The sequence below is a fragment of the Cryptotermes secundus genome, unplaced genomic scaffold (assembly GCF_002891405.2).
Source record: "Cryptotermes secundus unplaced genomic scaffold, Csec_1.0 scaffold704, whole genome shotgun sequence".
Taxonomy (NCBI): domain Eukaryota; kingdom Metazoa; phylum Arthropoda; class Insecta; order Blattodea; family Kalotermitidae; genus Cryptotermes; species Cryptotermes secundus.
Window position 1 is genome coordinate 150673 of NW_019731232.1, and position 27520 is coordinate 178192.

The 27520-nt window shown below is 40.6% G+C and overlaps 1 protein-coding gene across 9 annotated transcripts in view; it reads left to right on the top strand.

The window, feature by feature from the left end:
- Positions 1 to 2124: 2124 nt before the first annotated feature.
- LOC111866596 (sodium bicarbonate cotransporter 3) overlaps positions 2125 to 27520 on the top strand; it is a 239096-nt gene continuing 213700 nt past the window's right edge. For 3 of the 9 annotated variants that reach the window (XM_033752348.1, XM_033752347.1, XM_033752346.1), the window contains exon 1: positions 19976 to 20121. In XM_033752348.1, coding sequence (XP_033608239.1) covers positions 20039 to 20121 — 83 coding nt within the window. In that variant the 5' untranslated portion in view covers positions 19976 to 20038. Of the gene's footprint in view, positions 2843 to 19973; positions 20122 to 27520 lie in introns of those variants that run through there. The other 6 variants (XR_004513233.1, XM_033752350.1, XM_023855707.2 and 3 more) reach the window with 4 other exon arrangements.

Genomic DNA, 27520 nt, shown 5'->3' on the forward strand with positions numbered 1-27520 from the left:
AAATATTTTGAACTCCTTGATTTTTATGATTCATTATACACGGGATAATACTAGAGTTTTTTTTTATGAATCTTGTGAAGTTGGAGAACAATATGAGATGTTATAGACTTTTGAAACCCCATTACCAGCATTATGAAACTTAAAATCTGTTCCAAACTTCAATCTTCTCACAGTTTTAGCATCAATTATATGGCTAAAACCTTTGGTGTTTACTAAGGAATATGTTGAAATGAAAATGGTAGGGAGACCTCACTACAAGATAGACTGCATGGCTGAAACTATATTATCTAATGGCTATTTAAAAATGTGAAAAACAAAAAAACGCACTGACAGAACATATAAAACAGGAATTATGTACCAGAATACTATTGAGGGAGACCACTTACTTAACTGGCTCAAAACATTTGCCAGAGTCATGGACTTGTAGTGACATATAAATACATTTCTTGAATTGTGACATTACTGAAGGTCTACAGTGTTTTACGTCCAAGTTAAGCCAGTGACAGATTTAATTAATTTAAATTTGTTTTAATTTTATTAATATTTAAATATCTGTGTGAAGAAGTGTTCTTAACAATATAGTCATTTAACACTGTCACAACAGTTAAATCTCATGTAAAGTTACATGTGGCTGGATCTATTATTTGTATCTATGCAAGAGAAAGAAGCTCAACAAAATATATTATTTTAGACAACAGCTTGGACATTCTGATTTTCAAGGCTATAGCTTATGGAGGAGCTTAAAACTTGGGAGCCATTGCAAAAGGGGGCACTGTTCCTTATGCTTGTGATGTTTAGCATACATTATGACCCTGTTTTCTGTTTAGATTTAATTTCTGTATTTATTCAGATGAACTGATTATTGCAGCTATTAAATATATAAATACTGATTTTGTTTAGTTACATCACAGTAGCCTTTGCACTTTAACTTGTAAGGAGAAAGGAGTTGCCAAATGGATGGAAAATAAACTAAAATGTGTGCAGTTACATTTGTTTTTACAGCTCAGTGTACCAGCGAAAATGACTATTTAATTTGTACCTCACAGTTCCTAAAATTATTAATCATGATTCAGCCTAATGACAGATAATAAGTTTATTCATACTTTCTTATTTATTGTGAAATGGTCCACAGTAGAACTGGGTTAGGGACTAGATGCATACAGGCTTTGTTCTGCACTTACTGCTGTATCCATGGGATTTATGTGTAGAAGAAACAGACCAGCACTAAATCAAGCTTTAAATGTATTAAAGATCATGGTTCACAGCATAAGCCAATTATTTCTTACTAATGTAACAATTCCACAAACATTTGTGGCCTAGAATGCCAAAGTTCGGTTAAGTGGTTTATCATAAGTTTAACTGCACTGGTCACATGCAAATGCTGAGTACATAAAACGAAAAAAAAATAAAATACATAAACCGAGGTAACCATACTATTATCAGCAGCATTTTCTTTGTATCAGATGTGATATATACATGGTGCCATTTAGTTTCCTAAGTCTTGTTTGTAATAATGGAGAGGACCACATAAAGGTGATATCAGTAATGTAGAATGGACTTTCTAATGCCAATCCTGTAAATTTCATATGCCAAAGGAAAAGTCAGTAGGTAAACAATTTCTTATATTGGGGCTTCACGTCCTCCTGGCAACTGGCCAACATAGGAGAACTTTAATTTTCTCAGATCTTGTTAGGTAATCTAAGATAGTGCCTTAAAATAGCCCACATACCTTGCTGTTCGTCATTCAAATCTATAAAACAAGGTTTGAAATGGTTCGTTAACTGCACGAAACTTAACCAATATGTAAAACAAATGTATTCCATCCCTGTATAAGTATTTGACCCTAATGCATCTAAACTCGTCGCATAATGAACTAAGTCGTTAGTAATTTCTTACAATTAATATTACTCTAAATTTCGTTTTAAGGAATGTGCGTTATTAAAAACATAAAAAAAAACATTTTATTTGCTTGATACTGGCGGATGACGTTATTGTTTTGTCACAACAGTGGCGCTATCAAATTGTCAGTTGCACGAGAACCATGGCGCGTTAAATTCGTAGTTTTGACAGATTCCCGCGTTCCCGCGCGCGCTTCAAAACCTAACGAACAGTGCGATAAAATATGCCGCCATAGTGTTGTTCACTGTGTTCCTTCGTTACTGGCGTTTTACGTTAATAACATGTGTTTCAGTTTTCGTTCCGTGGCTCTGTTGAACATCGCAGAAAGAAGAAGTGCTTGTGACACAGTTAACGTATCTTCATGAACAAGTGGTTTTGATGATGGACACTTAATCTTGCCTTTAAAGTTCGATTGACTTAAGCGAAATGAGGTTATATTTACTGGTACAATTCTACCTTAACTGATTCATCAGTTTACCTTATCACTTCGTTCAGGTACCAGACTGTGGGAACTTGATGGGATATGAATTGAATTGAATGTGTGTGTGTACAGTAAGAGTGAGGACTGTTGAATTGGTCACAACGAAATGGTTCTTGGCTAACCGTTATATTTTATGTACATTATACCGAATAACTTAATTTTTTTTTCAAAATGCGAGCTATTTTGTTCACTTTGTGTACCTCGGACCCTTTTGATCGCATAGCAAGTGAATTCGACATTTGTGATTATTAACCGCAACTCAGTGAAATGATAACATTTTGATTACAGATGATGTTTTAATTAACGCTTGGTAGATAGCATATTATTATAGATGATATAACCTCGAAGACAGGAACATGTTTTAACCCCCATTTCACATGAGTGTGGCAATACCTGAAAGTTTCTGTGAAAAAGATTGCATTCAAGATGAAGCTCATATAAGAACACATCTGCTACATGACGGTAAGATGAAATACTTTTATATAATTAGATTCAATGACGAATTTGCCGTTGATATGTTTATGGCAGGTACAAATTTACAATACAGTGGCAGTTCTTGAGCCTTTTTAGCACGCATCCAAGTCTCAGATATGACAACATTTCTTCGGAAAATTTCGTTTTGTTTAGAATTGTTAGGCCAAAAATAAACGCAATATAAAAGAAGTTAAAACAGTCTGACCCAACATCTAATTGTGTTATGTTAGAGAAATGTTAAAATATTTCCAAATGTGAGAAATATTATTTTATTTAACTTTGTTAGTACTACTGCAAAAATCTGGTCTTTAATAATGCACCTACAGAGACTGGTCACTGTGCTGTTAAGGTTGTGATCAGTGGTCGGGATAGTTCAGTCGGTATAGTGACGAGCTGCCGGCTGGACGGTAGGGGTTCCATTCCTCCAAGGCGAGAGTTTCTCTTCGCCACAGCAATCAAATCGTTTTTCTGGCTCATATATCCAATGGGTACCGGGGGAGATTTCCACGGGGATAAAGCTGCTGGGGCGTGAAGCTGACCACCCACTTCCTTTTAGTGCCAAGGTCAACATAGATGGAGCTATACCTCCACTCCCCCATATGTCTTCATGGCATAATGCTTAAATAATTCAGCAGAGGGACAACTTTATCTTTGACTTCAATGGCTGACTCTTTTATGATTATTTCCAATCTCAGTTCTGATTTTCTGGACATTACTTATCACCCTAATCTTTATTTAAAGCGATATCTTGGAGACTGGACTGCCTTCTTCCTCAGATAAAAAGCCTACTCTATTGGTCCAACTCTATATATCAAGTTATATCCTCTGAGATATAAAGCTCTGCTCGATACCTGCTTCATGCGAGCTTCTTTCTTGAAATGTTCATCAGTCCTGAAGATGGAGACGAAATGTTCCTTCGAAACGTCACTCGTCTCCAATCGAATGGCGTTATATCTCAGAAGATAGAATTCTTCAAGCAAACTCATAGTTTCTCTAATGCAGAATTGGATGTTGTATTCATACATTTAGTTGCCCCCCACCCCATCCGTAACACAGAGTCCGGTTCATTGCGCCGAAACATAGGCAACACATATAACGTGAGAGGTGGTTGGGTTGTCGATACTCACTGGCTCTCTGAAAGCAGCGTGTTATAAATAGAAGTTGAGTGCAATACATTGGTGCTGTGGTAACTTAATTGGATTTATCGATTCAGAATTGAAGATATGGTTTTGTTTTTACAGAAGTAGCCATAACTGAAGAACATTACAGGCTGTTAAAAGTAGCGAAAGCCGATATTTCTCATAACAATTTCCTAGCTAAGCAGTTACTTAGTTCCGAAAGTTTTGAGTACGGGCGTGGATTATGTTTTATTACTTGCATCCTGTTGTGTTGTGATTTGTGACATTCTGGCCGTCAACACAACAAATATTTCAAAATAAAACAATCAAAGCGTTTACATTGATTTTATTTAAAAATTTAATGAAACTGCCCGAGAATGGCCCAAAACATGGACCGATAACGCAATAGTTATTGAATAAGACAAATGTAAATAATTTGATTGTTTTATTTTGAAATATTTGTTGTGACGACGGCCGGAATATCACAAAAATTTGGAAGGTATTTCCTTTCCTATAATTATTCTATGTTTGCTAATGTTTTCTGATGTTTCGTAGAGTTTGGAAACACGGCCTCTTGCCTTGAGGGAGGAACACAAATCGAAAGTGTTCATAAAAATATTCGGTTCGAATAGGGAATAACTAATTAGGGAATTGAAGATATTATACAAGGAGGAGTTTCGTGTTTGTACAGGTGTTGTTAGGGTAGTGGACTCAACCATAATGATGGTCTGAACATGTAGCTTGGATGAGGGAGACAAGAAGTGCATAAAGAAGTCTTATTGCTGAAGTCTATTGCAATTCAGTTACTTGAAATATCGAAGGAGAGATGGTACTACGTCATTAAGATTGTTCTTAGAGAACTTTGCTATTAATGCTTCTGAATCTTTGGATTATACATTCAGAGAAATTATGATATGGTCGTTTTTAAAAGTTCCTTAATTTTATTTCCATTGGTTACATATACAACGAACTAGACTGTATTTTATTAGTTGTAATTTGTAAAAAATATCAGTAGTCTTGGAGCAAAAGATATAAATAATAATGAATAAAGTAAAAGCATCATACTAGTAGAGTACACCACTAAATCCAATGGGAATTACTTCCTTTACATCTTCATGTCACCATATTTCTTTCCCTCATTATTTTCATACGTTTATCTTATTATATCCTTTCGTCGATGTAGCAGTGAATTAAATTACTCGTCCATCCCCATCCATTAGATGGCATTTTTTAATTGTATGAGAAAAAAATTGTAAATACAAAAAGGCCTAGTCAATGCCCATCCGGCCCTCTGTAGCAGATTCATACAAACATCTTGTTCTATAATAGCGGTAACCCCGTGATTGTTAATATAGACCTTAACTTAAATCTGAGAGTTACTGTTCATAATCAGTGCAATTACTTCTTTCACTTTTCTTACATATCTATTTTATATAAATATAGGAATGTTATTCATGAAGTAACTGACGCCTTGCAGAAATATATTTTCTTCTATCTTTAAGAGCTCTCAAATTGACTTTGGATATTCTTTTCTTGCAGTTCTCAGACAAAATGTCCTTCATTTTGCACTTTGGTCATCGTACTGTTTACAGTCCCAGAAGATATGTTCCTCCGTCTGCAGCCCATCACCACATTCGCATTCGGCCGTGGGCACAATGTCAAATCTGTTTAGGCTTACTACAAGACTGGCGCAGTTTCGAATACAGAGCTGCCATCTATGCAAGGACATGAAAACTAGTAGCACGTGTGAATGACGTACTACCCACATACGTAATCAGATGACGTATACGTTTACAAAGCTTTACCACTTATCCTATGATGCGTATACTGTAGATTAGTATCAAGAGAAATGACTAATAACTTCTCCTGACTGAACATGGAGTTCGAGTAGGTAACACTCCTGAAGTCATATTCGACAGGTCACGAATTCAAATATCAGCCCGGAGACCGACTATTCTTACTGAGGCAAATAGCGACACGTTATGTGAAAAGGTAAAACTAACTGTGTAAGAGAACGTGGAGGCCCATAGGGTTGTGAGACGTCGAGGTTCTCACATTTCTAGACAATCGGCTAACAGATGGCGGTGAGTTTGTCAGTCTTACACGCAGGCCGCCCTTCATACCCCAGGAAGATTCCTGGTACTAATTTCTGTTAGAGGCTAAGTAGAATACAGGGCCTTGTATTGTATTGTATTGGAGAGGGTGGGTTTCCCCATGCACTTAGACCAACTGTTGGTCCATTGTGCGTCCCCCTATGATATTCTACCAGTCTCTATTCCCTACCGGTACTGGTGCGTGCCATCAGTCCCCCCTCTACTGGCTCAGCGGTATCTCGATGCTTCCCCCATTTACCAGAGGTGTTAGAGACTACTGTTGGGCGGGAAATGTCCTGAATTTGGCTCAGTGGACCTTGAGTCACGAGGTGGGAACGTTACCCCTAGACTACGGAGGCCGCTAACCCAGGGCCTTAGTGCGGCTGGTAAATTGAGAAATTTAGTGACCTAATCGGGAATTGAACCCACGACCTTCCGGCTTAGAGCATAGTGCATCAACCAACTACATAACTGCGTACAGTAGGCTGCCTCAATTGAAATCATAACTGCTTCCTTCCGAATCCTTCCAGTTCATTATTCTCTCTAGCTATGGCTCTGCAGTCAGTCCTTTTGTGGGACCTTGGCCGCTTTTTCGATTTCTTAATCCTATACACAGACGGTAAGACTCCTTGAACGGGGGATCAGCCCGTCGCAAGGCCGCTACCTACAGACAGACATAGAAGGGACACACACAGACATCAGTGTCTTGAGTGGGATTCGAACCCACGATCCCAGCGTTCAAACGAGCGAAGACATTTCATAGCTTAGGCCGCGCGGCCCCTGTGATAGATACTCGATTCATTATTCACTAATCCAATACTGAATGCGACGTTAATCACGAATAAATAAGCAAATAAGAACTTCTGGAAGTCATGTACGAAGCCCTTTTTATTTTTGTACGAGATTCTTCTATATAAACGTACATCATATCTGAATTCCTTATATATATATTTTTTGCACGATCGAATTTTAAGTCAGCGTTAAGCCATTCTTTCTACTACCAGACCCATTATTTTCCACATTACGATAATTGTGATCAATGCTCGAAGACTTGATCTTTGATCCAAGTTGCACTGACGTAATGAATAGTTTCATGAGCTACGCTAACATACATTCCTATTATTGCAATATTCTAAAATGGTTTAAATATTTCATGTTGTGGCTCAACCCTGAAGACGGAAATATTATATTCATTTAGACTGTAACATGGCGTAATAATGCAGAAGGACACAAACAGGAATCTTTAGTCATGACAGGACCTCAAATCCTGCGTTTAATTATATTGTGATTCTGAAATTTTTTTTTGCATTTTTTATTTTTTATCTTATTTCTTCACTGTAGCAAATAGTCCAGAAGACGGAAGGCATTTTGTAAACAGTTAAGTGATTAAACCATATTTTATCAGACTGTGGGTCGCGGCTACACACAAGGTTGCGATCTACCGCAAAGGGGGCACCGCCAAATTCTGAATAATTGTTTCAAGTACAGCTATGATAGCTCAGACAGTATAGCGATTGGCTGGGGGATGGAGGAGTCGGAGTTCGAGTCCCGGTGAGGCAAGAATTTTCACTTCTCCATGTCGTCCAGACAGGCTGTGGGGTCAACCCGAACTCCTATACAGTGGGTACGGGGGGTAAAGTGGCCGGGGCGTGAAGCTGACCACTCACCTCCAACTAATGCCGAAGCCAAGAAAATGTGGATCTATACATCCAATTCTCATACGTTTTCAGGGCGTAGTGCTTAATTAGTTAAGCACAGGGACAGCATTATCTTTTACAGCTGCATCCACTTAGCAGTTTTTATAAACCAGTAAGAATTATTTAATATAGGTGCTATAAGAAACTGCAACCGCAGCCAGGTGTGTGAGAACGGGGTGCTGAGGGAAATATTGGGACCGAAGAGAGATGAAGCGACAGGAGGTCGGAGAAAACTGCATAATGAGGAGCTTCATAACTTGTACTCTACTCCAAATATAATTAGAATGATCAAGTCAGGGAGGATGAGGTGGGCAGGGCATTTAGCACGAATGGGGAGAGGAGAAATGCATATAGGCTATTGGTGGGAAAGCTAGAAGGAAAGAGACCACTGGGAAGACCAAAGCGTAGGTGGGTGGGCAATATTAAAATGGATCTCAGAGAGATCGGATGGGATTGTATGGATTGGATTGAACTGTCTCAGGATACGGATCGCTGTAGGGCTCTTGTGAGTACGGTAATGAACCTTCGGTTTCCATAAAATGCTGCAGCGTCCTTGAGTAGCTGCACAATTGGCACCTTCTCAAGAAGGGCTCAGCTCCATGAGTAAGCGAGCCGGCGAAATATTTCGCTAATTTTTCTTGACCGTACAGTAACATTTTGTAGCTTACTGTAGGTATACAGAGGGCATAAAGCCATATGAAGTCCTGCTTTCACTGTGCAGAAGTGCGATTTTCACTGACCGACAGACATGGGAAGTCGTGTAAATTTATGCATTATTTTAGGACTGTTCTATTATAACTAAATCTTAGAACTACTGGATTGACTAATTTACTCGATTACCGCCTAACAGGCATAGGCATACTGATAATGTAGTCCGATGCCAGAACTTATAAAATAATTTCGCCATGACAGGCCACAGTGCGCATGCTTGCGTTGAAATGCGTGGCGCATAATTGCTTAAGGGTCTCCTTCCAGTGGGTGACCTGGCATGGGGAACCAACGCTCACTGCTCTGTGACATATGGATCATCTTAATTTACTGCGAGCACTGAAGCCGCTTCATACAATAACACGAAAATATCACTTTTCATGCGTTTATTGAGTTTTGTGCATAAATTTTAAGTAACATGGAGATACTGTATATCCATTGCTAGGCAACGATGTCGATAAACACATTCTGCCTGCAACGAATACACAGGTAACAATAGAACAGCCGTTTCTATACAAACACTCCTCTATAACAATAAAAGAATTGCTACGATGGGGTGTTCTCAATGTGTTTTCTATATGGTCCGTTCCGAAGGTTTATAAGGGACAACGAAGATCCTAATTCTCTAAGATCAATTTCAGTCTAATCCACCCATCTACGTTTTGGTCTTCCTAGTGGTCTCTTTCCATCTGGCTTTCCCACCAATATCTTATGCACATTCCTCTTATCCGCCATTCATGCTACATCCCCTGACCATCTCATCCTCCTTGACTTGATTATTCTAATTATATTTGGAGAAGAGTACAAGTTACGAAGCTCCTCATTATGCAGTTTTCTCCAACCTCCTGTCACTTTATCTCTCTTCGGTCCAAATATTCTCCTCAGCACCCTGTTCTCAAACACCCTCAACCTATGTTCCTCCCTTAATGTCAGAGACCAAGTTTTACACCCATACAGAACCACAGACAATATTATAGTTTCGTCTATTCTAATTTTTACGTTTTTAGACAGCATACGAGAAGAGAAAAGGTTCTGGACTGAAAAGTAGCAAGCATCATCCGAGTTCAGTCCCCTTCAAATTTCCTTCTGAACGTAGTTTCGATTTGTTACGGTCGTTCCCAAATATTTTAAATGTGCCATATTTTCAAAACTTTTGTTAGTTTTTTATTTCGTTTGTCATGGTTTTGCTCTTCATTCTGTTGACAAGACAGCAACATGTACTTAGTTTCCTCTGCGCTTACTTTCTTTCTTACTTACAAGCGTCAATTAAAGTGGCTGTGTCCCTATTTATCAACAGTAGACTAGCACAGGCAGCAAATGAATACCAAGCACTATTTCCAGATATGGAAAGCAGCTAAGGAGTAGGTCATATTTGTAAACAATTTTCTTTTTGGCCTACTCGCATCTATTTTACCCTGTGATTTCTAAGTCCACATAAGTTTTGGCACCATAGACCACCCTCTTCAACATGCTCTCTTCTAAAGCTATCCCTGTAACAAGCCGTGGAGGCTCATAGGGTTGTGAGACGTCGAGGCTCCCAAACTTTCTCTAGACAATCGGCTCACAGATGACGGTAAGGTTGTCAGACGCATCGGCCGCCCTTTACCCTCAGGAAGATTCCTGGTACTTATTTCTGTTAGAGCCTGAGTCGATCCCAAGCCTTCCGGAAAGATAAGGTAAATTGAAAAAATCCACCTCATCGGGACCCGAACCCGTAACTTTCCGGCTTGTAGCATAGTGCCTCAACTATCTATGCTACCGTGTGCCCCTCCTGCTGCCTTCTACAGTCAATTATTTTCTTTTTAAACCAAATGTTTGTAGTCATTTGTAGAAGTTCATATACATTCTTACGAAACAAAGCCCGTGGTCCATGAACGTCATCTTCCATTAGAATCGTCATGAAGGTGTAGAGTATAATGACGAAACTCCCTGTTGTTGAAATTGTAGTTCTTCCGTACGTATGGTATATTTAAATTTGCCTATCACAGTGGCCGCGCGGTTTAGGGCACGAAATGTCATCTTTCGCTCAAACACTGGGATCATAGCTTCGAATCCCAAATGAGTCATGGATGACTGTTTGCGTTTATTCTGCGGTCTTTCGACAGACTAATCCCCCATTCAGGGAGTCCTACCGACTGTGTATAAGATTAGAGAAACTGAAGTGAAACGAAGAGTTTCACGGATGCTCTATGCTGTAGTGGGAGCAACAAGAATTAAATAATAATGAATGTTTAAATCATCCACGGTACTTGTTAACTTATTAAATGTGTGTATATTTTTTTTTGGATAGGATTGTACCTACATGAATACTCAGTAGCGTGTATGTGTGAAGAATGTTGTTTATGAAGGACGAAGGGTGTATTTATAAATATTATGTACAGAATATATAATTTTAAGTAGAAAGAAAAATTGATTAGTGTAATGTATTTGTATGCTAATCTTGAAAGCATCTTACCACAATTATAAAAACTTGCTCCTATTGGCGAGAGAACAAATTATTTATTTGTCTTTATGTATGCCTTGATTTTGGTGTTTAAACAACTTAAGTGACCATTGAGTGATTATATAGATACATTGTGAATTGAACAATTATGTAAAGGTGTACATGGGAGCACATCAGTTAGGTAAAGGTAAATTTGTCCTTGTGCCGGTCACGGTAGCCGAGAGGCCTGAGGCATGCACTGTCTTCGCTCGCTCGGAAGCCGGGATCGTGGGTTCGGATCTGTTTCCTGTGAGGTACGAACTGAATTCTTATAAATTATTCTTATACATTGCCGGTCACGGTCGTCACTGTAACCGAGCGGTCTAAGGCATGAACTGTTTTCGCTCGCTCGGAAGCCGGGATCGTGGGTTCGATTCCCACACAAGGCATGAATGTTCTATATGTGTATGTGTTTATTATAGGTCTGTGTTGTCCTGTGTTTAGTTAGAGGCCTGGCGACAAGCTGATCACTCGTCCAAGAAGTTCTACCGTCTGTAAAATTATAATGAAGCTGAAAATCAGAGACCAGGGCCCAAGAGGGCTGTAGAGCCAGTGAAAAAGAAAATGTTTTCCATGTGCACTATGCCATGAATACATATGGGTGAGTGGAGGTATAGCTGCACCATTCTTGACCTCGACTTTGGTTAGACGTGAGTGGTCAGCTTCACGACCCTGCCGCTTTACCCCCAGGTGAAATAGTCCCCGGTACCCATTGGATAGGAAGCTGAATGGGCCCCAGAGTCGGTCTGTACATTAGATGGTCTTAAGAACTCACTACTTTGTGGTAATGAACACTGCAAACACTGGGTTCATTAGAAAGAAACACTACAAGTAACTGACTTCTTGTGTTTTCATAAGATACATGAAATGAATATATGTGAAGGAGGCCACGCCCTCTTACCTGTCCGTCAGCGCACATGATCTCCTAAACTGCAGAAAGCATTTCGAATTCATTTCATACTGGTCGGTGTACATCAAATTTTCGAACAATATTTTTAGTTTGGAGATTTCTATCTTTTGGGATATAACGTCGTGTAGTCCGTTGAAAGTCAACGACGTTTCGGAAGAATGTGTTACTTCTACCTTCTACCTATATTCATGTTACAGTCTGCTAAATTATGATATAATCAGATATGAACCATGAAGATGGAGGAAGTGTGTTCCTCCGAAACGATAGTAACCTACTGAACAGACTACAATTCGGTGTCATAACCCCAAAATACTGGAATATGAATTCTAGTCTTCAAGCATAAATAATTTTTAATATTATAATGTAAGATTATTTCTTTAGAAGAAGTATAATTTTATTATATTGTCACATGTTGGGTGGTACACGCGACGAAAATGACGGGTTCTAGTTCAGATGATTGGATTTATCGGCACTACCGCTACAGTCTCTCTTTATCACATGTAAATACAGCAATATCGTTGCTTTCCACGATTTACAGTTCACCGTCGCACGCACATTAGGATTCTCTGTTTCCATTAGTCGTCTCCTAGCAACGGCTCTCAACACAGAAACTATCTTTTCAAATCATCATGGAGTCTTCTTGTCTTCTACGAACTTTCCTAGTTATCTTCCACCGAAAACTCAGAACTGAACTCTTGTCACTGACTTGGCTAAAATGTCAAAGTCATATTGCGACTGACGGTCAATCAGTCAGACTTGGTTTCGAGCCCAATCTGAGGCTCATGACCAGATATTTATTCTTGTTTGACAGTTACGGTCTTATTTTTGTGGAGCGCCCTCTCTGACGAGAGGACAGGTCTGTCATTTTCAGAGTCATTGTCTGCAATAGTAAGTCATTTGTCGTAATGTAAAGGATATTTACATTTTACATGTTAAATATGTTAATAAATGTATATAAAATATATACAGAGCCTCTGCGAGTCCAGGCTTAGTACAGCAGATTATGCCCTATTTCTAGTAGCTTCCGCTACAACGGCAGTCTAGTCGTTTGGATGGTTCTATGCTTGGCCTCTGGCTTGGTTAAGTCAAAGTCACATTGCGACTGACAGTCAGTCAGTCAGTCAGTAAGTCTTGGTGTTGAGCCCTATCTGGAGCTCATGACCATAAATTTATTACTGTTTGACAGTTACGGTCTTGTTTTTGTGGGGCACCCTCTCTGACGAGGAGGCAGGTCTGTCATTTGTATATGCTGCTGGTCCTTGCTAGCGCAGTCTTTCTCGGGTCCGAGTCCCATGGGACTCGCGAACATATTTTACTGTTTGAGATTTAAGACTTCCTATTTCGTCGCCTCCTACGACTCGCAGGGTCACGGTGGAGGTATTCGACCCCACCTCCACACGAGTACTGACTTGATTATTCTTGGAATCTCGTTATATAGCCGCGGCCCGGCCCACAAAGAAAACATCGCCTCAGTTGTTGACGAAACTTGTTTACTGCTTGTTGCCTAGCAATGGAAAGCCCTTTGTCTATTGTTAGCCAAGAATTTTTCTTCGTGGGAACGTGTTATCCACCTGTTTCCTAGCAACGGATGTACATATTACAATGTCATAGTACAGCGATATAAAGATAATTATATGTTTAGAATGACATGCAGTTTATTTTATTATGTTCCACCCTGTGGTGAAGAAATAATTTATTGACAGAATAAATATAAAGGCTATTAGCGCCTATTTTATATCTTCTTTAGTGTCCGTATTTCATTACTCAGACAGTGTTTATGTGAGAATGGTTAGAAGGTTACTTTTCTTTTGGCTTCCCAACAAATGCACTCCATCCATTTTGCAGTGTTCAGTAATCGAAGCTAGACAAGTTTGAGTGACGACCTTTGACAGGTTTGTTCCCCTCTTTTCACACGTCACGTGAATATATTAACATTACTCGAGGCTGTGCCATTGGAACTTAGCGGAATATTTGGAAGGGAGCCTGTTGAAAATACGCTGTAATATCTCTGACCCCAAAATGTGCTAGAGAAATGCTTAACTAACTGACTAACTTACTACCCAACTAACTAATTAATCATATAGTTTATTATAATAACGTTTCTTAAGAATCTGCTGCCTCTATTTTCAGGAAGATTAGCCTCTTTCAAGGCCTCCTTCCGTGCGTGCATCTTCGGATTCATACCCGAATTGGATTGTGATATGCAGTCCCATTGTCGGGACAAGACCGTGCGCGTCTCAGCCCACGTGATAGATTGCGCACGGAGAAGAGAAACGATGACAAAGGAAATGGTTGTGTATTCTTCTGAGTATTTTCCTCGGTTTTTGCTAGGACTGGGTTGAGGAAAACTGCGACTGACCTGACTACGTCAGTACCAAATTTCAGTGCCTAACTTTGTTGATTCGTTGTTGCGATCAGATCGTAAAGTAAATTTTGACCTCATCCATTAGTCAGCATGTTTCAGGTTCCACAAGAAACACGAGAACTTCTCAACGAGAGTTTCATAGTTCTCAAAGTCCAAAAGTTTCTGTATCCATCGTGTTCTTAGTAACTGTTGTAGGAAATTAAAAATTACGTTTTTGGAATGTCTCCTGATGTCATCCGGTCCAAACAAAGTATCGTGGAAAACCAGTTCAGCAGTGAATATGGGAAAACAAAGGGACACACAATTTTTTAAAGAAAAATTCTAAGGAAGATCTATGGCCCAAGCTATGTAAATGGAGTATGGGGAATAAAATATAATGATTAATTATTAAAATTATTCAAAGAACCAAATATATTGCAGTCAATAAAATTAAACAGACTGAAGTGGCTAGGGCATGTCAGAAGGATGGATGAATATTTGCTCTGCATGAAATTAACCTTCTCCCAGCTAGAAGGCAGTAGAGAGAACGGAAGACCAAAATTAAGGTGGCTAGTTCAGATACTGCAAGACCTCAAATTTTAAAAGTGACAGTTTGGTGGAAGAAGGCACAATACCGGGATAGTTGGGAGGCTGTTATCAAGGAGGCCAAGGCTAACAAAGGGCTGTAGTGCCACATAAGAAGAAGACGAAAGGAACACACACATACATCCTCGATATATGATGATTTAATAAACATACTCTCATTTTTAGGAAAGGAAATGTTGAAGTCGTCCTTGCGCTTAATTAAGGATCCCGCTATAAACACGTGCGAAGGATATGTGCATCTTTCACCCACGCTTAACCTTGGCACGAGATGGAGGTGATCATCTTCCACAGCCTGTATGGATACAGGTGAAGAGAAATGTCTTACTTCCGCCGGAAATCGAATTCTGATTCCTCGGTCGTTCTGTCCGTAGCCTAGGCCATATGGTATCCCAGCTTCAATTTAAGAAAGGGAAATAGGCGAAAAAGAAAATGTAAGAGAGAATTAGGCCTTGTGACGTGGACGGTTGATGATTCAACCAACGATAATAGAACTAAATATATTTCTGAGATATATATTCTGGAGTTTTCGTCGAAGAGAGAAAGTCATTACGTATGTTCATATCTTCAACTGCGGTGACCGAAATTTTCCTGTGTTCCTGGTTGGCGGACTTTTAATTATGTTAATTTACACATACAAAGTCCTCTGATTTGTTAATGAAAAACGTGTGAACATGTTAATGTGTGACTGATATGAGACATATATTTCTATGTTTTGCATCATGTTGTGAAGTCAAGGTTTCTGTAGCACCGCGCAATGCGTAATGTTTTGGCCGTTATATAATAAGTGATTTGCATTGAATGTATCAATAAGTCAATCTGTTTATTATATCAAATTAACAGCACTGCATGTTTCGGGTCTTGCTGGTCATCTTCAGACGTATACACGTAAAATCACAAACATATTACGCTTTTTAAGATTTGAGGCTTTCACGGCGGTGACTATGAAGAAAGCAGTCTTCTGGGATTTGGCACCGTGTATATGTGGTGTTAACCGACGTTTCGGAGGAACGTATCGCCCCCATCTTCAGNCTTTTGTTGAATATGCAGTTTAAAATGGATCCATTTTTTTGTCAATATAGTTAAAGTTTTCTAAAATGTTTCCTAATTGGTGTTGTAAAATGTGAAATCTATAGTTTGTAAAGTTGTAAAAACACACAAAATTAGGGATCATTTAGAAAACTTTAAATTTTTTTTTTTTTTAATTCGCCCAGCTCAGCTGGGTCCACTCGGCACAACGGCCACTTATTGGCCTATTGTACCTTCCCCCGTGATTATGATGATGGAGAATTTGGTGGAATGAAGATTGGCAAGAATTCGGAGAAAAAACCTGCCCCAGCGCCACTTTGTCCACCACAAATCTCACTTGACCAGACCCGGGCTCGGACCCGGCCTCCGCGGTGGGAAGCCAGCGACTAACCGCGTGTGTACTTTAGCAACATCTGCAGAATTAGCGAGTATGCATTCTGAGCGTGTGACTGCCAGGGTAGCAAATTGCATGTTTAGGTTCTGCTGTTTTGCAGAAATGGGCCATTAGGCCAGGGGTTCATGACTGGGATTGTGAGCACAGTTGATTGAAAATAAATACTATGTTGTGGTTTCCTGTGCTCTGACACTGCATAGTCTCGTTACTGACGTTTCGGAGGAACCTGTTGCCTGAATCTTCATACAGACAGACACGTATACGAATAGGCGATCACACAGTATAATGACCTCATAGATCTGCTTTGATTTTTAAGAGAGACACACTAAATTGTTCCTTGTACATAATTAAACACTAGGCCTTTGAGATGTGGGGAGTGGAGGTACAGCTCCACACACACCTAACCTCATCACTATATGCATATTGTCCCCGGGCTGGATGGGTCCCAGAGCCGGTCTGGACGCTGGAGAGAAGTGAAATTTCGTAGCTCCTCCGGCAATCGAACTCCAGTTCCTCAGTCGTCCAGCCCACAGCTTAGGCTCTATATTTGGTGAGACATCCTGATCCCTGTTTAAAGATTAAATTTGGGGCGGGGGGAAACTTAAAAAATAAAAGGCAGAGTTACACTTTCAGGCATGGGCGAATGACGATTTACTGAATAATAAAAAGTTAAGATATCCCTGTAATAGGCCTTGGAGGCCCATAGGCTTGTAAGATGTCGAGGCTCCCTCAATTTCTCTAGACAATCTGCCCACAGATGACGGTAAGGTTGTCAGCTTTACGCGTCAGCCGCCCTTAACCCCGCAGGATGATTCCTGGTACTCATTTGTTTTAGAGGCTGAGTCGATCCCAAGGTCATAGTGCTGTTGGAAGGATTAGGTAAATTGAAAAATCCAATGACATCGGGAATCGAACCCACCACCTTCCGGCTTGTAGCATAGTGCCTCAACCAACTACGCTACCGCGTGCCCCTTGATTTACTGAGTGGAAGAAGAAAAAGGTGAAGGTCGTGTTTCCGACGTGGGGAATGTCGTGTTTTCGTTGTAACGGAAAGCCAATCACGCGTGTTAATGCTACAGATGTCTACGCTAATGCGAAAATTCTGTCTCACATCGTTAAAGTATGCTTTTTAGGCTTTTTTGGGGTTAATGATGTTAATTATCACATACAAAACGCTCTAGTATATTATCGAGAAATGTGTTGACGTGTTAATGTGTAATATATGGCAATCACTCCAACAGTAGCTCAGTAATGACAATGAGTATGAATGTTTGAGGGGTTGGCCTCCTCGGCCTTTGCACCGCGACCTACAGTGGTCTATTGTGCTTAAGTAATGAGTAAGTAGCCTATAGTAGCACAAAACGGGACTTTAGCATAAGCTCTATGCACTGGCCTGTTCCTAGACACAGCTTTTTTTTTCTAGAAATGAGGCATTAGGTCAAGGGTTCATAACCAGGATTTCGAGTTCTTGTCGGCTGAATAGATATCATTCATATTGTAGCATCCTATCGCACTTTTCACTTAGTGTTGATTTTTTTACAGTCTCACGCGCAACACAATATTCTATAAAATTTATTAAAAGTTATTCACTTTCGAAGTTTAAAAGTCTCGAATGCATTCGAGAAAAAGACAACGCAGCAGAACACATAAGAGGACAGAACACAACCCACCAACCCAAACGCGCATGCTCATCGGGAGGAATTAACAACAGAAGCACCAACAGAAGACAGCAGTTACCTTGCCCAATAATTTTAACACCTGATGACGACCACATTGGTCGAAACATTTAGTGATGGACTTATAAGCTGTTAAACTTAATAACTTTTAATAAATTATCTACATTTATATTACGGTTGTCTGTACTATAACACGAAGAAATTTTGTAGATGAATGTATGAGGGGTAGGACTCCTCGGCCCTTGCACCGCGACCTACAGTGGTCTATTGTGCTTAATTTTGTAGATAGTTATTAGTATTTCGGAAGAATCTACTGCCTCCATCATCACACTACCCTGAAGATTGACGGGAATAGTTCCCCCGAAACGTTGGTCGTCACCTGCCGGAAAATATAGTATCGTAACCCTGAAGATTATAAAATAAATGTTCACCTTCGTGAAAACCTCAAATCTCGCCTGAAAATAAATCACAGTTTCCGAGTATTCCTAACCAACCAACAAAGTAAATTCCATGGAAGCGTTTTTCTGAGAAACTAAAGATGGAGTCTGTTTTATCCGACACCACACGAGGCGTTCCACTGCGCGAAACGCCATGTCCCCCCAAGCGGAATGTCTGCAAGTGTTGCTTCCTATTATCTCTACTACGACACGGACTGACAAATGGGAATCTTTCAGTCTGCAATCAACAATAGTGAACGAAGTAGGAAATAAAATCTTGAATCTTATCAGAGATTGCATGTTGCAACAGAGTCTCTGACAATGAATGCGGAGAGGAGATTGCAGAAAGTGATACAACATAATTCTTTTCTTAAATTTAGCTAACGAAAGGAACATAGGCCGAGCTTGGTGAACAGTATTACTTGGTAAAGGTTTGCACGGAAACGTTGAGCGATTCCATACTGGATCTCGCAGGAGGAAAGGTCATATTATCGGTCATTCTAAGCAAAAAAGTACACAAATACCGGGTGTCCGAATGAAAGGTATCCAAAATAATAAATGTATGTCTCGGAAACTAATTGTCATACACGTATCCGGTTTATGTCACCGGGAAGGAAAACTCAGAAAGTTTTTTTTTTTTTTTTCATAATACCCGGCTTACGTGCAAGCGTCGCCACATTTCTGCCACCATGTTAGAAATCACTGGGGCAGAGTGATTGCTGGGAGATAGATTGGCAGAAATGAACCAATTGCTTGGCCTCCTAGGTCGCTAGATTTAACCCCAGTGGGCCTTTTTTTGTGAGGTTATGGGAAGAACATTGTCTACCAGGTTAAGGTCAACGGCATTCAACACCTGAAAGCACACATAAGGGACGCCAAACGTGCTGGATTATCTGGATACCTGTCGTATCACCAAGGGAGCCCACGTTGAAATTTATTGAGAAAGTTATATAAGCAGAAAAGACTTTGATATTTTCCTTTTGCAGTGGTATAACCCATAAATGTGTATAATAAATTCTTTCTGTGATGTAATGGTTTTGTCCTGGATACCTTTCATCCGGAGATTCTTTATATGTACATATGTCTGATTTCGCGAGGTTTCCGAGATAGAGATACTCGTACACGCTGTGGGCGAAATGCAGAGTTTTAGTGTGTTAAATCAGGTGGTGCGTATACTGACCACTGAGCTTCAAAGGATCAACACATTTTGCTGGGCAGTTGAAGCATAATGTAACACTTATTCTCTTTACTTCCTCGGTCTGTACAATATTCTCTGAAACTCTCTCATTTTGTGCGTTGTAATGATGAAGTATCTACCCGCGTTTAACTAAACATTACGAGCACAATTTCCAGAGCACATGTTTCTCTTTTCATGCCGTTAAACACTGAGATCTAATTATGTGCAACCTTTAACCTCCGAGCATGGTAACTTCCACTCTCTCAAACCTAACCTTCACCCACAGTGGGGCGGATTGCCCTACAGTGGGTATTATCATACCAATTTATCCTCGGGTACCGTGTAGTCTACCAGATAATCGGTTATTTCATCACCAACTTTAAGTGATATGAGAAGTGCAGTACACTGTTAGAGACTGAATAGTTTGGCCGGGGCTACTGTTCGTGTGACACGTTTCTTGTTGTGTCAAATATTATCATTGTGCAGTTGAAATGTGATTTAATTTGGTTTTGTGAAATGAACAAACGAAATCCCCAGTCGCCGTTAGGACGACAAGTTAGGTTTGAAGACATGGAACGCATTAAAAATAGTACATTTTTGTAAGTAGAAATATTTTATTTTGTATTAAGGTTATTTAGTCCTTCTAATGTGTATAGGCTTCGGTACTGTTAGTTGATTACAATGGACATGAACTTTGATGTTCATTTCGTGAATCATTAGAAGAATGTGTAACATACATGAGAACTATTCTTGAAACAGAATTCACTGTTGAAGAAGTCGGTATGTGATGAAGCATCGGGTTCATGCGTGTATTCGGCTTCTGTTTTTCTATAAACCAAGGATAACAGACTTTGTCCATTCTCATATATTATATAGGTTATAATCTGTTGACATCCTTCCTGTGTTTTCTAACCAACTAAGAAGTTGTATTTTATGAATGGAGATGGCGTAAGAATGCATTTACGTTTATACATGTTTAATCCAGCTCCAGCTTACTGTAATAAGCGTAAAGTCAACCTCGTGACTATAAAAATATTAAACACATGGACACTAAACTGTTAAAACGTGGAAGAATCTATGTTCTAAGCCTCCGCAAATTTTTAAAAATATATTCTTCAGAATTATTTATTGTTAATTGACCTTAATGTTGCTTTATTGCAGGAACAAATGTATGACCGAAAGACGTAATTAACAGTTACAAGGCTATTTTAATAAATAAGCTAACAACGACGAAAATACTCAGAATTACTGGGTTTTCGGACTTAGTCCACCGTCCGGTATTCTAGAAACTAGAAAACTTACGACGATTCGGATCTGTTTCCGTCCTCAGGTAAGGGAGGAAGACACTGCTCGTTTGGTCCAGTGATTGAGGTTAGCTCTTTCTAAGGGACTCAACAGAGTACATGTGTCCCCCTTCACGTGAGGATGGGAACAGATCCGAATCGTCGTAAGTTTTCTAGTTTCTAGAAAAGAAGACGGTGTACTAAGACCGAAAACCCAGCAATTCTGAGTGTTATGCACCATCGTCAGAACCCTTCAGAATATTCATTCATTCATCAGTAATCTGTCAGACGACAGGTCCACAGTCTCTCCCAAAACAGTTCCTCCACTTAATGCGATCTAGAGATTTCTCCTTCAAATGAGAATATCCTCTTCTGTCCCCAAGGTCATCCATCATCTTCTTACGTCTTCTGGTTCGCATACATGGTGTCTCTGTTTTTGGAAAGAGACTATCCAGGAAAAATGATAATGTGGTAGTTTTTCCATTTGCTTTACGGCGAAAATATATACAGAGTGTAACTGAAAGACGCCGACAAAATATGGGCACGAGTTCCACATACCAAAATAATAATAAAAAAACCAATATGAACATGTGTCCGGAAGCTGTCATGACTTATTAGTCGTGCTGTGCGAGATGTTCTCACTATCATGACCGATGGATAGGTACAGGACGACCCACTGCATGGCCTCCAAGCTCACCTGACTTGAATCCTCTGGCTTCTCGCCTGTGGCAACACCTAAACACGCCTGTGTACGCAGCTCCTACTGACAACGAAGAGGCACTCCACATTGCACTGTGGATGCCTGTCAGACTATCCGCAACTGCCCCGGCATCTTTGTAGGGATGCGGCGGTCCATGATGAGACGTGTCGAGGCGTGCATCGAACCTCACGGAGGGCATTTTGAGCTCTCATTATATGCGCACTTCTTCAGCTAAAACTCACTCATTAATTAAATCTTTCCAGACACATATTCGTATAGGTTTTTTTTTTTTTTTTGGAGGCTGTCACCCACTATTGAACTAGGGTCAACTTGGCCCCCTACTGGAATCTTACCGTTCAACCCATTACAAATCCCTCTACTAAACACAGCAACCCTCCTCACATCAGGAGTAACAGTCACATGGGCCCACCATGGGCTCCTAGAAAACAACTACACACAGAGAATACAAGGAATATTCTACACAGTAATCCTAGGGGTTTACTTCAAAATTCTCCAAGCATACGAATATGTAGAAGCATCATTCACAATTTCAGACTCAAGCTATGTTTGGTATGTGGAACTAGTGCCCAAAATTTGTCAGCACTTTCCAGTTACACTTTGTATAAAATTTTTGTTTAACTAAAGCCTGCCAGCCGCACTATGTACCTAGCGTTGACTCAGTCTCTAACAGAAATGAGAACCAGGAATCTTCCTGGGGGTAAAGGGCGGCCGGCGCGTAAGGCTGACAACCTCACCGCCATTTATGAGCCGACTGTCTAGAGAAAATGTGTGGAGCCTCGACGTCTCATAACCCTATGGACCTCCACGGCCTGTTACAGGGACAGCTTTAATATTTTTTAACTCTTAATTTATGAAGAGCACACATCTTCTTAAACAAGATGTAAAAGTTTGTGACGTTGATATATTAATATAACTATTGTGTTTCTGGACATTATTCATTGTCTTGTTTTTATATAAACCACAACGTTTCAGAGACGATGCTGTTTCCGTCTTCAGGTGGAACCAACTTCTTTGGTCCCAATCGATAGAGATAGTCCCTATTTCAGGACTATTGTGTTTGTGGATGTTATCATCATCCAGTTTTAATTTGAAGCACAATTTTTCGGGGGCTGGATTCTGTCTCTGCGGGTGGAACTTATTCAGTTGGGCCCAAGCGATAGAGATAGTCCCTATTTCCGGACTATTATATTTCTGGACAGTATCAGTCGTCCTGTTTTTTAAAGCACAACATTTCGGAGATTGGATTCTGTCTCCGAAACGTTGTGTTCTTTAGAAAACAGGACGAAGAAAGAAAACCCCAGAAACCCAGTAACCCCGAGGACACAGCTTTACAACTCAAAAGACCGTTCTCTTCAAAAACAGAGACCATTTCAACATGTACTGTAATGCGTGAAGGTTTTATTTGTAATTTGGCAGGGGAATATAGATCAAAGTTAAAGTCAAAGCCACTTTACAACTGGCGGTTTGCCGTCAATCAATTCATCTTAGCGTCAAGCCCCTTGAGACTCACGATCAGAGATTTATTTTTCCAATTCAACTCTTGTGAAAATAGTCCTTATGTAACATCCTCTCTGACGAGAGGATTGGTTTGTCTCTTATGAATATGCTTCTCCTTATAACTCATAATTATAACGCTCTCGCTAATTCAGGCACTCTACTTCTCACTGTAGCACACATTTAGCCTTCTTAGTCTTCACTAGCTGTTGCTTGGTCGCCGTTTCCAGAAATTTCTTCTTCTGCTCATTTTGTTACCAGCTGACGACTGTATTACACCTAACCCATGTCTCCATTCTCAATCCATCGGTTAAATCGCTGCTGACCTTCTCCAGTACAGTTACTTCTGGCTTCCCAGTCCACTAAATTTATGCTGACCCTCGCCAGCACAGTCGTTATAGGTTTCGGGCCCCCTTGGGACCCATGACCACATTCTTGTTCTTTCCCGAATTCTACGTGTTTTGAAATGGGTCCTTCTCTTCGACGAGAGGAGGGGTCAGACACTCCCTGTCTAAAGAGGAGTGACTTATGGCTCTCACTCTTTTACTCACTCACTGACCTCCCAGTTCCAGTTACTTTACGACTGGCGGTTCACCGTTAATCAGTTCATCTTAGCCTCAAGGTCCATGCGACTCACGACCAGATATTTTTTTTTTCAACTGAATCCTTGCGGCCAAAGTCCTTATGTAACATCCTCTCTGACGAGAAGATGCGTCTGTCTCTCATGAATACGCTTGGCCTTTCGTCAAGCCTGCGTATCGCGCTTATAGCACGTTATTGGAAAAAAAAAAAAGAGGCTATAGGCTTGTCGAACCTATAGTTAGAATATCCGGTGCCCGACAGGAGAAGAGGCGCGTCAGGATCACCCGCCTGAAGGGTTCAGCGATTTGCGGGAAGCTCTAAAATAGCCTCAATGTACTCGTATATCTGAACAACTGAATACGTAAAGGCACGCCCACATTACTCATGCTCGTGCTCGTGTGACTCGTTATGCTCGCGAGTAATGTGGACCATATGACAAGTCACGAGACAAGCAAATTCTAAATTTTTAATTTAATAACTATGGCCAATAAATTAAAATACGACTACAGCCTATACACACTACGAGTAAATATACGGATCCTCACGCGCTGAAGCCTGGCGAGCAGCTGAAGTAGTGTGGACGAAGATTTACGAGCACAAGTAAAAGCCAGATGAGTCTCCCGACGAGTACAAGCCTGGCGAGTACGAGCACGAGCACGAGTAATGTGGACGTGCCTTAAGGATACAAGTTTTTGTTCCCATGGTGCAGTTTAACTCATTCAGATACGGGGGGGGGGATAAAAATGACAGAATTATTCATAATGGGAAAAAACATGCTTCTGCTTCAAAATTCTTTAATCGTTTTTGTCTCTGGAAGAGGAATACATGGGAAACTGCGCAGTTCCATTCCCTCCACATAAGTGAGAGTGAATGTTTTCTTTGTGAAGATAAAATTATTCAGTGTATTTATTTCTAGCAGCTTTCAAATTACTTTAGCAGGCCCTCTAACTACCAACATACCTCGCGTTCGAATGGAGCTTAATGGTATAACCAGTATCACTGTATTTTCTGATCAATACAGTGAACAGCAGCGGTTTTCAAACTGTCATTCGCGGAACCACTGAGACTGTAGGTCTCAGGGAAAGATTTCCCTTGGTCTCATTTAAAAATTAGAAACATGTTATTTGACCATATATATTTAAACAAAACAAATTTTTACACGTAAGGAAATTCAGAGAATGAGATAATTAATTTACAATTTGAAATAAAGGGCTAGGAAATGTAATTACATTGATTTAGAGCAACCCACAAAATGGGAACATGCTCATTGGACATTCTTCCACAGTTAACCAAAGATTTTCATCTGAAAAATTTTCCCCGTGCTTTTTTTTTTTTTCGAGAAATAAACGTGAAGGAATTTGTCCGTGCACCTTAGACACAAACCTCTCACTTAAAATGAGTCGATTAACGTGCAGAACTTAGTCAACATATTATGATTTTGCCTTTAGTTTTGTATGGGTGTGAAACTCGTTTTCTGACATTAAGGGAAAAACGTAGTTTGGAGTGAAGTGGGGTGAAAAAATAGGAGGATGGAAAAAATTTCTTCGCAACTTATACTCTTCACTAGACATAATTAGAATAATGAAATCAATGAGAATGAGTTTGGAAGGACATGTAGCACGTATGGGGAAAAGGGAAAGCATACAGGGCCTTTAGATGGGAATGTAGCAAGGAAAGAGACAACATAGTGGGAGGATCGCTACTAAAATGGATCTTAGAGAAACAGAGTGGAATAGAATAGACTGGATTCAGCGGGCTCAGGATATGGATCAGTATTGAGCTCTTATGAACACAGTAATCAACTTTTCAGCCATTCATTCGTCAATGGCTCTACAGCCCTTTGTAGGGCCCTGGCCGCCTTTTCAGTTTCATAATCCTATATGCAGTCGATATGACTCCTCGGACGGGGGATCAGCCCGTCGCCAGGCCGCTACCTATACACAAGACAACAAAAACACTGAATAAACCCGTAAAGACATCAGTACCTCAAGTGGGATTCGAACCCACGATCCCAGCGTTCGAACGGGCGGAGACAGTTTATGCCCTAGGTATCGTGGCCACTGTGAACGGCATAATCAAATGTTGGGTTCTGTAAAATGTTGGCCATGTTGGAAAACGATTGAGTGGTTGAGCGGCTTGTGGCCTCTCGAGAAACACGCGTCTCCCTGGAATTATTTGGAGTTGGATGATGATGACGATTAGTAGTAGTCGTAAAATTAGCTGTGACTACAACAGAAATTTGTGCTGATCGCACGTGGTCGCATTTGAGAATCGCTGCTCTGGGATATATTTAAAGTATATTGCGTTTCGGAAATTGGCTCCACTAATGTCTACAAGTGGTCAGCTGATATCCCAGTGAAGCAAAGCCTTCCACAAGAAGCGGATAGTCGACGAGCCACTCAAGAAGTTCTCCCACTTTATGGAACCCCACAAGGGCCCACTACTAGCACATGTCTTCCTACCCATTTTTCAAAGATAAATGCTAATATTATTCTAGCATCTGCCCCTGTGTCTTATTAATTTTAATGACCATTAATACAACTTAGGTTCATTACTCACGTCAGAGTTCAGGATGTCTGACCTTTTGAATGAATTAGACTGAAGTTCCAGCACGGAACGAATTTCCAGTGATTCAGGACCGCCAATTACGTTTGAAAGTACGGGGGGGGGGAGGTCATGGCATCCCAGTATTTGTCTTATTTGTTTGTATTTATTTAAACTCGACTTAATATCAGTAACTGCCTTGAGTTATTTGGATGATTAACGAGTTATGAATGGAAAGGATGCAAAAGGAAGCGGTCGTGGCTCTTGGTATGTTCCTGGAGAGATGGAATGACACAAAGAAAGTCCTTAATAAGGATACTTGCCATCCTGGCCAAGATTCGAACCGAGCACGTCCTTAATATGCCTATCTACCTATGGCTCAACAGCCCTTGTGGACGTTGGCCTCTTTTTCAGTTTCTTAATCTGTACGCAGGCCGGTCACGGTAGCCGAGCGGTCTAAGGCGTACACTGTCTTCGCTCGCTTGGAAGCCGGGATCGTGGGTTCGAATCCCACTCAGGGCATGGTTGTTTCGTTTGTGTGTGTGTGCGTTTTTCTGTGTTTGTGTACAGGTAGAGGCCTTGATACGAGCTGATCACCCGCCCAAGGAGTCCTACCGCATGTGTAAGATCGAGAAAAACCGAAGTGAACGGAGAAGTTCATGGAGGTAGGCCTAGGCCCACTGGGGCTGTAGGGCCAAGGAAAAAAAATCTGTACGCAGTGGATATGACTCCTTATACGGGGGATCAGCCCGTCTCAAGGCCGCTATCTAAACACAGGACAACACAAACACAGAATATACATATACACATAACAAACATCCATGCCTTGTGTGGGATTCGAACCCACGATCACGACTTCCAAGCGAGTGAAGACAGTGCATGCCTTAGACCGCTCGGCTACTGTCACCGGCAGTGTATAAGAATAATATATAATAATTCAGTTCGTACCTCACAGGAAACAGATCCGAACCCACGGTCCCGGCTTCCGAGCGAGGGAAGACAGTGCATGCCTTAGGCCTCTCGGCTACCGTGACTGGCAGTGTATAAGAATAATATATAAGAATTCAGTTCGTACCTCACAGGAAACAGATCCGAACCCACGATCCCGGCTTCAGAGCGAAGACAGTGCATGCCTTAGACCGATCGGCTACCGTGACCGGCAGTGTATAAGAATAATATATAAGAATTCAGTCCCCACCTCACAGGGAACAGATCCGAACCCACGATCCCGGCTTCCGAGCGAACGAAGACAGTACGTGCCTTAGACCGCTCGGCTACCGTGACTGGCAGTGTATAAGAATAATATATAAGAATTCAGTTCGTACGTCACAGGAAACAGATCCGAACCGACGATCCCGGTTTCAGAGCGAGTGA